The sequence below is a fragment of the Trichosurus vulpecula genome, chromosome 9 (genome assembly GCF_011100635.1).
Source record: "Trichosurus vulpecula isolate mTriVul1 chromosome 9, mTriVul1.pri, whole genome shotgun sequence".
In the NCBI taxonomy this organism is placed as follows: domain Eukaryota; kingdom Metazoa; phylum Chordata; class Mammalia; order Diprotodontia; family Phalangeridae; genus Trichosurus; species Trichosurus vulpecula.
In genome coordinates, this window is record NC_050581.1 from 58,956,500 (window position 1) to 58,968,264 (window position 11,765).

Genomic DNA, 11,765 nt, shown 5'->3' on the forward strand with positions numbered 1-11,765 from the left:
TAAGTACCTACTAAATGCCAGGCTTGTGCCAGGCTCTCATAATACACATAATAAAACAATCCCGACTCTCTCAGAGCTTATGTTCTAACAGGGGAGACAACAACATATAAGCATATACAGAATAAAGATCAAGAGAATAAATACAAAGGTATAGTAATGCAGTAAATAAATACAGCAATTTGGAAGGTAATAAGACTAATCACATGGATATATGGCTATCTCTTTAAAGGTTTACAATGTGCTTTCCTCCCAATAAGATCCCCTTGGGTGGGAAGTATTCCCATTTTACAGATGAGACAGCTGGAGCTTAGACAAGCCAAGTGATTTACCTAGGGCCACACAAGCAGTAAATGTCAGAGACAAAACCTGGACCTAGTCCTAGTTGAGCTACCAATTTGCAGTCAGGGAAAGACTTCCCATTCTACAGATGTCGAATTAATGAGATAATTAATTTCAAAGTATTTTGAAAATTGTAAATAATCATAGATATGTTGGGTATTATTGCATGTGGAAACAACATCATCACAACTACAATCTACAGTTTGAGGAGTTTAAGTTTGAAATGGAATGAACTGAAAGTCAGTAACAGTATCAGACCTATTGCTATTATTCTTCTCAGAATGCCTGATCCCAGGGTGGCCAGCCCACCTGACATAATCAATCATCAAGGTATTGTGGGGTCTCTTCCTACAAAGGTTTCACTAGTAGGAGCTGAATTTGCCCAGTCATTCCTATGGAGAGTCATTTGGTAGGTGGGAATAATTAATATCCGAAAGAGAAAGGAAGGAGGCAGGAAAGGAATAGCAACCACACCACCACCACCATAGCTGTTAATCAGCTGAGATTTTAGCAGGATCAAAATACAATTTCAAAAAAAAAACACACTGCCCCCATAGCCAAGGTTCACAGTTAGTAGGATAAAATTCACGCATGCCAAGGTTAAAAATAAAAATGAGCCAGCCCCAAATGACAAGAAGGAAGGAAGGAGAGGAAGGAAGGAAGGAAGGAAGGAAGGAAGGAAGGAAGGAAGGAAGGAAGGAAGGAAGGAAGGAAGGAAAGAAGGAAGGAAGGAAGGGAGGAAGGAAAGAAAGAAGGAAAAAAGGGAGGAAGGATGGAAGGAAGGAAGGAAAGAAGGGAGGAAAAAGGAGGGAGGAAGGGAGGGAGGGAAGGAGGGAAGGAAAGGGCCTTCTGGTCTGAAGGTGGAAAAGAAAGCTCATTTCCTCATCTTTTGGTCTATGGGTATGGTGTGGTTACTAGGAAGATCTATGTTTGGGATGAGGGTGTTAATCTGAGACCAGAGGACAATAAAGAGTCTGGTATACTTGATCATTGTTAATTTGCATTTGCATCATGCTTCACAACCATTTACTGGTTGTTCCATCAAGGAAGCCCTAGCCTCCACCAGGGAGCTAGATTACAGCCAACATACTAAGAAGCACTAGAGGCCGACCCAGTTCCTTTCTCCCAAACCTAGGACATCGTTATACATCCACATCGTTACGAAGAAACAGACTAGCTAAGCGTTACAACCTGGCAACTCCTTCCCTTTGACTTATAAGTTTTGGCCTCTGAATAGTATTTCCACTAATCCCAGAACCTTACTCAAGTCTTATGACCACCCTCATTCTCCATACTCTGTTTTGGAAATGGGGTAATGTGTGTCTTGGGGGGAACAGGGGGAGTTCTACCATTTTGCTCCCTAGCTCAAATTATAGAATCTCAGAATTGCAGTGGATCCTAGGGGTCATCTGGTCCAAATATTTCCCAACTTGTGCAGAAATCCCTTCTACAACTTTCCTAGTTTACCTACCCCCAGACAGAAATATAAATTTTTTTCTTTTCAGAGGAAAGAGAAAACTCACTGATTTGTTGAACCAGGGTACAGCTAAATATCTAAGTTGGCAAAGCTGTTTTTCAGCAACCCCAACCCTAACAAACTCCCTCACTCCAATTTCCAACGTCCTTATTGAGTCATGGAATAACTGTCAGAGACTGAAAAGACCATCTAGCCCAAATTCCTTTTTTAGCAGATGAAGAAACTGAGTGATGCTAATCTAAAGGTCAATACGTGGGGAAACAGGGCCCAAGATTCTAATTCTGGTTCTACCCCCAACTGGCTATGCAGCCTTAGATAAGTCACTCGAGATCTCCGCAACGCACACTCCACATCTGTGAAATAAAGTCATGGGACTGAAGTTCAGGTGCCCTGTCGGTTCTAACATTCTATCCTATCTATTAAATTCAATTACTCATCAAATAGTTATCACTGTACTAGTTGTCAGGTATTTGAAAGCAAAAGCAAACTAATCCCTACCCTCATGGAACTTAGATTCTATTCAATGATATTCAACAAACTGCCTACTATGTTATTCTATGACATCATGAGTTCTAGAGAGAGGAAGTTTATGCCTAAGGACATAGAGCTACCTAATGGTAGGACAGGACTAAAACTCATGTCTCTTGTCATTCAGCCCAGTATTCTTTCTATTATACCTCCAAGAATATGCACCACTACCACAACTGGGTAAGCATTTGTCTATGATACAGACTTCTACATTAATCTATCGATCCTGGGTCCTTTCCCTCTACTCATAGTGGGCAATACACGTAAACTTCTACCTTCTCATTATCTAACATGTTACTTCTTCTAGCAAAAATAATGCCTTAACCCAGATACAATCCACATATCTCCAGAAGATCCCTCAGGGTGATTTTAATGGTTGGAATTCCAGCCTCATGAGATAGGCTGATTCCAATATTAGCCTGATAACCTTTGCTAGAACAATGTGCTTGAGAATATGAAATAAAGTCTTAGAAGTCACAGGATTTTCCCTGGAAATAAGCCTTAGAAGTGTCTTTATGACACTCCTCTTGGGAATCGAAAGAGTGAGGAATCTATATACTTAGTGGCTGGTGGAAGGGAGAATGGGGAAGGAAGTTGGGTAAACCCTGGTTCTTGGAGTTTCTGAAGAACAAAGCCAGAAAGAGACAGAGTGCTAAGAGATACCAAGAGTCTGGACCTTGACTTTAGAAGGCTGGAAGGCAGTGACTTCCACCACAGAAGCTGAGGGAAGGTTCTTAATTGTTCAGGTGATGGGCATATTCCTGGGAACACCAGATGGAGCTCTGCGGGGTTGTCAGTGCCACCTTGGAGAGCTGCTGCCTAACTAAACACAAGGAAAAAACTTCCTAACAATTGGAGCTGTCCAAATGTAGAATGGAAGAGATAAAGAGGTAGCGAGTGAATTCTCTATCATTGGAAGTCTTCAAGCAAAACATGGATCAAGTATATAATAAAGGAGATTCCTGTTCCAAAATGTGTTAGAGTAGATGACCTCTGAGGCTCCCTCCAACTCTACGATTCTTACCTTCAATCCTATCCCTGATTTCATGCACTGAACTCCAGGGCTGAGGGCCCATTTGCCATTGACTGACTTCAAAATGGAATTCATAGGCTACTAAATTAGGTTTCATTTTGGCTTGTCTGTTTCTGGTGGAGGTAGGGATATGGAAATATAGCTGGGATTTGAGGAAGAAAAACCTGATCCTGTTTCTTGGGGTGTACTACATGAAAACAATTGGTACCAGTCTGGAGTTACCTATTTCCCTGGGGCCAGCCTCAGAAAACCCCAATCCTTAAAAAGCCCAGTTTCTACTGGCACAGCCTGATAGACCTACCTACCTTCCTCTTGAATCCAGAGAGCCAGTTCAATTTCGACCATTGAGGCTTCCTAAAATCCAAGTCTAAGGAAGCCTCCCCCCTACACACACACACACACACAAACTCCTTAGTCCCAGGAATCTCACTCGGGACCCCTTTAGAAGCATTACCCTGAACTCCTAGGGGTTCAGAGCGCTCTTACATTTTAATAGTGAAGTTTCGACATCACCCTGATGAGCTCCCCTAGAGACCCTTCTCCAAGACGATAGCTCCAGTGGGTCCTTTTGTAGACCCTCCACCAACAGTTCAGGAAAAGAGCCTCCTGTGCTCAAAGTCCAAAGGCTGGCAGGAGCCCCAGCTATCCCATGAATTTCTTCAGCATCGCCAGGGAGGGCTGCTACCATAATTAAAAGTAGTGCACTGTCTGCTGGGAGGAGCGAGATCCAGCCCCAGGGAACCGGGTGGGGAAGGTTGATGAGGATGGAAATGAACTCCCAAACCTCTCTGAGCTGTCTAGAAACATAGAGAAAGGGGGCTGGGGGTGTGTGTGGCAGGTGGGGGCGAAGGATACCACAGAGCTTACAACCATAAGCCTTGGAATCTCAGTCCATGGCTAATACCATTAACCCTTGACATCCTGCAGAGATCCCCATCCTGGCTGCTTCACTTACTGCAGAGGCGGCAAAGAACCCACGTCTGTGCCTCTTGCGATCCAACACCCGGCTGCCACTTTCTTCCCTTTCCCCTCAACCGGGCCCACTCAATCCTGTCTGCCACTGGCGGGGCGCAGATGAAAATACTCCGACCAGATGGGAGCAGAGACTAACAAGTATTCTCGACTCTCCAGAGCGCACACAACCAGGGAGGGCGGTTCCCTCTCAGTGGAGGAGAAATGGGGGACACAAGACACTCAGGGACCGAAGACAGTAGCTGACTGGGGCCCGAGGGCTGTGGGCTGCAGAGCTTCCTCCTGCTTGAGCCAGTCTCACCCCTACAGAGCCCTAAGGGAAGGGATAAAGCTCTCCTTACCTGTACCAGTCCAAACCCCGGTCGTAGTTCCGATCAAAGAAGTGGGGCTCAGTGCCCACAGCCCGTACGTCGGGGTGTACGCGGATAAACTCCAGCACCGCTCGGGTGCCCCCCTTCTTCACACCCACGATGATGGCCTGGGGGAGCCTCTTCGTGCCCAGCTTCGGGGTGCTGGAATGGTTGGTGGAGGCCAGACGGGGAGCCGGTGCGGGCGCGGAGCTGAGGGCGGGGGCCCCGGGGGACGCAGCGCTGGGCGCCGGCCCCTCTAGGCTGCAGTAAGGGGACTTCTGGAGAAGTTTCTTGCCGCCCACGTTCCGGATGAGGAGGCAGCGGTGCTCCCCGAGGCCACGGCTTTGCATGAGGCTGTCGCAGCAGAAGAGAAGGCTGTAACACAGGTAAGTGCAGGACAGAGAGAGCGTGAAGATGAAGAGGAACCTGCGCGTCAGCCGGGGGGGAGGTGGCACTGCCCAGCCGAGGACTCTACAGGCCATGTCTCCATGGGCCCGGAGCAGGGGGCATGGTGTCCTGGGGGGTGCCGGCGGGATTGCTCCGGACCTGATGGGGCATGGGGGGCGCGACCCCAACTGGGGAGCAACAGTTGCGGGCTGGGCGTCGGGGCCGCCCTCTTCGCGGGGCGATGCCAGCCTGTGCGCCCACCATGCCCGGCTGCCCGGGACTCCCGGCGGCGGCGGCAGCTCTGGGACCAGGCGGCGGCTCTTCCCGCATCTCCTAGTCGTAGGAGAAGAGGCTACGGGGAGTTGGGGAGGTTCCCAGAGTGTCCCGGCTCAGGCATCTCCGTCCCGCGTTGCCCAGATCCCGCCCCCAGTCTAGAGCCTTAAGCCTCCATCTCCTTCAGAGTCTGAGGCGCCCAGGGGCCGGAGAGCGCAAGCGAGTAATCCCAGGTCGGGTAGGGGCGTAAAATCCCGGCGCTGGCGGCAGCTGCTGGCGGCCACCGGCTGAGGCGGCGCCGGCTCACTGGCTCCCCGGGAAATGCCGAGCTGAACGCGCTGCTGGCTCTATTTAAAGGGGCCGCCTGACGTCAGCGGCCCGGGTCCCTGGAGCCCGCGCCCCGCCAACAGGGACCGGAGCCCCTTCTCCCATGAACCCTGGACTTCTCTGGGGGACCACGAGCAGCCCTGCTCCCCTTCACCCTCCAGCCCCCACCCAGAAGCGTCCGCCGGTGCCTTGGAGCTCCTCAGTGCGCCCCAACGGGAATTCCTGCTTGGCCGGTGCGCTCCGCGGGGAGCCCTTCCCCGCCCCTTGCTCCCCAGGACCTACGGGCGGGGCCGGGCCGAGCAGGGCGGAGGGAAGGGGCTGAGGCTCTGCACGCACGTATAGAACCAGCCCACAAACCCAGCCTGCCCTCCCGGGATGGGACAGCCACCCCCGCAAGGAGGTTCCATCCTCTCCCCCACGCCCCCGCCCTCTCCCCGCAAGCCAGGAGCTGAACATCACGCAAGCATACACACACACGCGCACACACACACGCACACACACAAGCACATACACACCCCTCAATGAGGCACGCGCCCAGCACAGACACCCACACACATACACACTCCAACAGGGATACAGACAAATACACATCCAAGTAGGATATAAGCCTACTCACCTACACACCTACTCAACTATCGCACGCCCTAAGAAGGTTACACACATACTAACGTTCCAACACACACACACACACGCACACACACACACACACACGAATACGTCTGACACAAGAGGAAACAGGACAGGCAGAACAGGGGCACGCACACACTTGATTCCAACACACTCAGAGAAGACACGCAGCCCTCTCACGAAGACGTGTTCCCAGGACCGACACACAGACAAACCCTCCAGGGACACAAGCACAAACCATCCAGCACACCCAGCACTACACTGTTACGTGTTTTTGGTGAGTCTGGGTAAGGCTAAATGGGGAAGCTCTGCGATCATTAATAAATTAGGCTCAGTTTCCTGTGAGAACATCTGAGCCACACACCAACTCTCAGACACTGAGTCACACACACAATCACGCACACTCACTCACACACACACACACACATATATATATATACTAAAGACTGTCTCTCACACGCTATGACGTCCACACTCACGCAGTCACATCTTCACGCGGAGGCACTAACATCCTCACACTCATTCATACACAACTTTATACCCTCTTCCTACTGAACCGAGAAGATCTGAGGTCCCAGACACTGTTCCCCAGCCCGCCCCCCCAAATTAATAAATGCTTGTGTCGTCTGTTTCAAAGGGGAGCCCCCTAGCGGCGGGAATGCATTACAAGGAAGCAGTTCTCATGCCTAGAAATGTCAGATGCTGGTCCTTCTCTCATCCCTTGGTGGTGACCCCTGGGTACCAGGCATTTGGGAATCCAGCATGGGTCAGAAGGCTTCCGGGAGGAATTCTGAGGAGGGTAGTATATTCAGAAATGTTTGCAGAATGAAAGCAAATTATCACCACCACACAAAACAATGCTTATTTACAGCCTTCACTGGTCACAACAGTATCTCTTCTTTCTTCTGCATTTAACCTATGATAGCTTCAACCTTTCTATTAGCTAGGTCCAGGAAGGTGCTTTTTTCTTTGCTGAGACAGTGGGGCTGGAGGCCAAATAAATAAAAACAGCCATTGGGAATTTTGGTCTCCCCTAGGGAAAGGGGAGGATATACACATTTTACAATGAAAGCAAGTTAGGATGGGTGCCAGTGCCCACAAAGACAAAACCATTATTCAAGAGGATGCTGAAATCTCAAAAAATGTTTTTGAAATTAATTTATATTCAATCTAGAAACATGCAAGACAATATACTTGGTCAAATAGAATTCAACACTAAAACAAGAGCCTTAGAACAAAGGCATATCCTATGTATCACATTCCTTCCTTTCTTTATAGGAACAGAGATCTAGCACAGGTTCTTAACCTGAGGCCTATGAACTTGTTTGATAAATATTTTGTTAACTGTATTTCAATGTAATTCAATATAATATGGTTTCCTTTATAATCCTATGTGTTTTATTTTATGCATAAAAACATGATTCTAAGAAGAGGCCCATATGCTTCACCAGACTGCTAAAAGAGTCTATGAAACACACAGAGCTACTCCCCAAACCTTTATTTAAGGAAGACACACAGGCCAATAGAGTCTTCATTCCTCTCCAGGCTGCACTTAAATTTTCTCTGCCATGACTCAGAAACCTCTTCACCCTGGAAGTTCATTCCAAACTTGGAACTCATACATTGGAAGTACTCTTACTCCTTATTCCCTTCCCCTTGATTGGATAACTCCTCCTAGAACTACCATTTAATGAGAGCACCCAAATTTTCTATATGATGCATCAGTGCTGGATATCTTTGTATTATACCACCCCATACTTTTCAACTTCTTTTTACATGTTGTCTTCCCCCACTAGAATATCAGCTCCTTGATGCCAGAAACTGTTTTTCTGCCTGTCCCAGTGCTTGGTCTAGTGCCCAGCACATTGTAATCAGTTAATAAATGCTTGTTGACTAACATGGGGAAACAAAGGTTAAGAAGCCCTGATGTAGAGCTAGAAAAGACCTCAGAGACCATCTAATAGAGTCCACTCATTTTACAGATTAGGAACTAGAGGTAAAGGAAAGTTAAGTGACTTATCCAAAATCATACAATTAGGAAGCTTGCAGAGAAAGAATGTTAATATAGGTTTCTTGTATTAACCCTAGATCTGAAGTGTCTTGCCTTAAGTTACGTAGTTAGAAGAGGGAAGAATGGAGTTTTGAAAGCAATTGAATTCAATTCCATTCTGTTGGCCAGTCCAGTGACTGTTACAATGCATTGGCTGACCTAATTGCTTCTTTCCACTGTTATCAGTCTGATAGCTTTCTCGTTCCTGTTGGTAATAAAGTGGGTAATGTTTAACCTGCAGCAAAAAAGACTTGCATTCAAATCCTGCCTCAGACATGTACTGGTTTGTAACCTTGAACAAATTATTTAGTCTTTGGCTGCCTCAGTTTCCTTATCTGTAAAAAGAGAATAATAATCGGACCTACCTCTCAGAATTATTTTAACAGTAAAAATCCGTTAATATTTGCAAAGCCCTTTGCCAACCTCAAAGTGCTGTAACATGCATAACCTATATCAAATTGCCTACCCTTTCAGGAAGAGGAGAAGGGAGGGAGGGAAAGAGAAAAATTTGTAACTCAAAATCTTGTAAAAAGGAATGCTAAAAATTGTCTTGACATGTAATCGGGGGGATACTATTAAAATAAAATGAAATAAAATATTTTAACTATAAAAAGTGCAGAGCACTTTGCTTGGTTCAGGAGATTTGAAGATTTAGTTACTGTCCTCAAAAAGCTTACAATCTGGTAGGAGTGGAAAGATATGTACACAAATAATTATAGTAGATATATACGTGTATATGTGTATATATTTACATATATGTATATGTAGTTTCTGCTTCCAAAACACTTTATTTCCTTTATCAGAAACAGTTGGTACATTAGAAAGAACATTGATTTCAGTGCTGGAGGACCTCATTTCCAATTCTGGTTCTGTCTCCTACTGCTCAGGACCCTGGACAAATCATTTCACCTCTAACTTCTGGGCTTCATCTTTCAAATGAAGGTAGATTAGAGATTAGAGATACAAAAGAGTTGGTCCACTAGATAACCTCTAATGTGCTTTTTGGCATTAAATAGTTGATCCTACATTTTCTCATTCAATTGTCACAATGACACTTACTGTTATGTCTATTCTACAGTTGAGAAGACTGAGGCTCATAAAACTGGTGTCTAGCCTGGTGTCTTGTAGTTAGCAGAGGAAAGAGCAAAGATTTGAAAGCAATTCAATTCATTTTTATTCAGATGGCCAGCCTGGTGATTGTTACAATGTGTACGCTGCTTTAATTATAAAGAACTTCATACAAATTAAGTGTAAAGGGAGTCCAGAGAATTTCAAGATCACACCCACACTTGTGGTATTAGAGCTGGGCTTTGAGGTAGGGATAAGATTTGTAGAGGAAGAAGCCAGTCTGAAGGACATTCCAGGCAAAGAGTATAATCGTATGAGGAAGGCATAGAGACAGGAAAGCTTGCAGTGGGGTAAGTGCTCAACTTGGAGGTTGTCGTGTTGTTTGGCCTTTGTTCTTGAAGAGGACCATGACATCAGGAAGGTGATGCCATGACTTGCAAGTGAAGTGGATTTAAGTGAAGGAGGGTTGCACAAAATCACCAGCCTCATTTTCTCCTACAGAGTCATCTGGGTTCAGTGGCAAGATACAGATCAGGACAACTGGAGGTGGCCCTGGATGCAGTGGAAGACCTTGGCCATCTTTCCCAGGTCTCAGTTTGACCGAGGCAATGCCCATTCAGTGATTAAGGCTAGGTAAGAAATGAGGTAGAGAATAGCCTCTTTACCTGGTTAAAAAAATCAGTCTGGGAGAGAAAGACTCAGGGTTTCTGAACGAAACAGGAACAATCATTATTTCCATTCACTCTGAGTCAATCAGGGCCCGAACAATGACCAAGTGGGGATGTGTTGTTAGCCAATCAAGTACATTTTTAACTTGGAGGACTGGGACGGGGAAGAGACTTGAATCAGAGAGACTCGGTCAAGGTGAATGTTTGAGTTCAGGCAAGAATGGAAGGGGAGAAAGAAAGGGGGGAATAAGCATTTGTTAAACACCTACTATATGTCAAGGCACCTTTACAAATATTACCTCATTTGATCCTCACAACAATCCTGAGGGATGAGTGCTATTATGATCCCCATTTTACAGTTGAGGAAACTGAAGCAGACAATAGTTAAGTGACTTACCTAGGGTCACACAGCTAGTATTTGTTTGAAGCTGATTTTAACTCAGGTTGCCTGACTCCAGACACAGAGCTCTATATACTGCAACACCTAACTGCCTCAGGAGCTAATGACTGTTCTTTCCATTTGTAGGCTGAGGTGGCTGGAGAAAAATAAAGTTGTAGGCATGGGGAATAAAAAAAGAGCCTCTGGAGGTAAAATCAACAAGGCTTGGTGACTACATGTGGAAAGTGAGGCAAAAAGGGTGAATTGACTAGGACTCCATTTTTTTTGTTCTCCGTTACTGGGACCAGGGTCAGAAGAAATAGTGGGGCAAGATATGTAGATTTTAGAATCAGCCTTATAAAGATATAACTTGTGACCCAAAGCCCCTTGGTGTGGGACTCTCACCTTATTGGTGGAGAGGAATGCCCTTCCCTGAATGAGGGCTGAGAAAACTCCAACTTTCTTCAGTCCTCTTAGGGACTCTTGAAGCTTCAAATCTTTTTCAAGGAGTTACTTTTGTCTCATCTGGCTTCCAGTTCTAAGAGGTAGTGGAACAGACCGACTCTCCCTCAGGTTGCTGAAGGAAAAGATTCTGGGAAGAAATGAGAGAAACTGGCAGTCTTTATCATGTCTTTCCAGGATCTTGGCCTCTTCCAACTCTACCCCACCCCTAATTCAGGGAAGGGCATTCACCTCCACTAATAAGGAGAGAGTCCCATATTAATGGGCTTTGGGACAGGGATTACAAAGGCAGCCATTGAGATAGTAGGTATAATTAATGGAAATAGTATAAAGACAACAGAGAAGGCTGAAAACAGTGTTAAATAGAATGTAGGAAATGAAATTGAGGAAGATAAATAAGAGATATAGAAGGAGAGATGTGCGTATAAAGTAACAGAAACCATATACGTATATGTGTATATGTCTTCATAGATACTTACAGTTTGATATGTGTAGATTACTGTGCCACATATGCAAAACATATCGGGGAATGATTTTTGAAGATGATAATTGGGCTGGCCTAACCTAGTTTTCATTTCAGCATAAACTAGCGTGATTAAATATGCATTAAGGAACTGAACTTGTCTATGAAAAACAAAGGTTTACTGACAATTTGACCATATTTATAATTCTCATTTGTGCTTGGTGTTGACACTGCTTAATGCCATTTCCTGCACACTTGGGCGTTGCTGAAAAGACCATGATGGATAAGCATATATTTATTTACATGATTGCTATAGATTTGTTTGCATAGGTTCATAATAAAATTTTAGAAGCCTAAAACAT

At 45.7% G+C, this 11,765-nt stretch overlaps 1 protein-coding gene across 1 annotated transcript in view; it reads right to left on the reverse strand.

Annotated features, from left to right (window-relative positions):
- Positions 1 to 5,682, reverse strand: part of HS3ST2 (heparan sulfate-glucosamine 3-sulfotransferase 2) — a 134,766-nt gene extending 129,084 nt beyond the window's left edge. The window contains exon 1 of the mRNA XM_036739437.1: positions 4,691 to 5,682. Coding sequence (XP_036595332.1) covers positions 4,691 to 5,181 — 491 coding nt within the window. The 5' untranslated portion in view covers positions 5,182 to 5,682. The remainder of the gene's footprint in view (positions 1 to 4,690) is intronic.
- Positions 5,683 to 11,765: the final 6,083 nt, after the last annotated feature.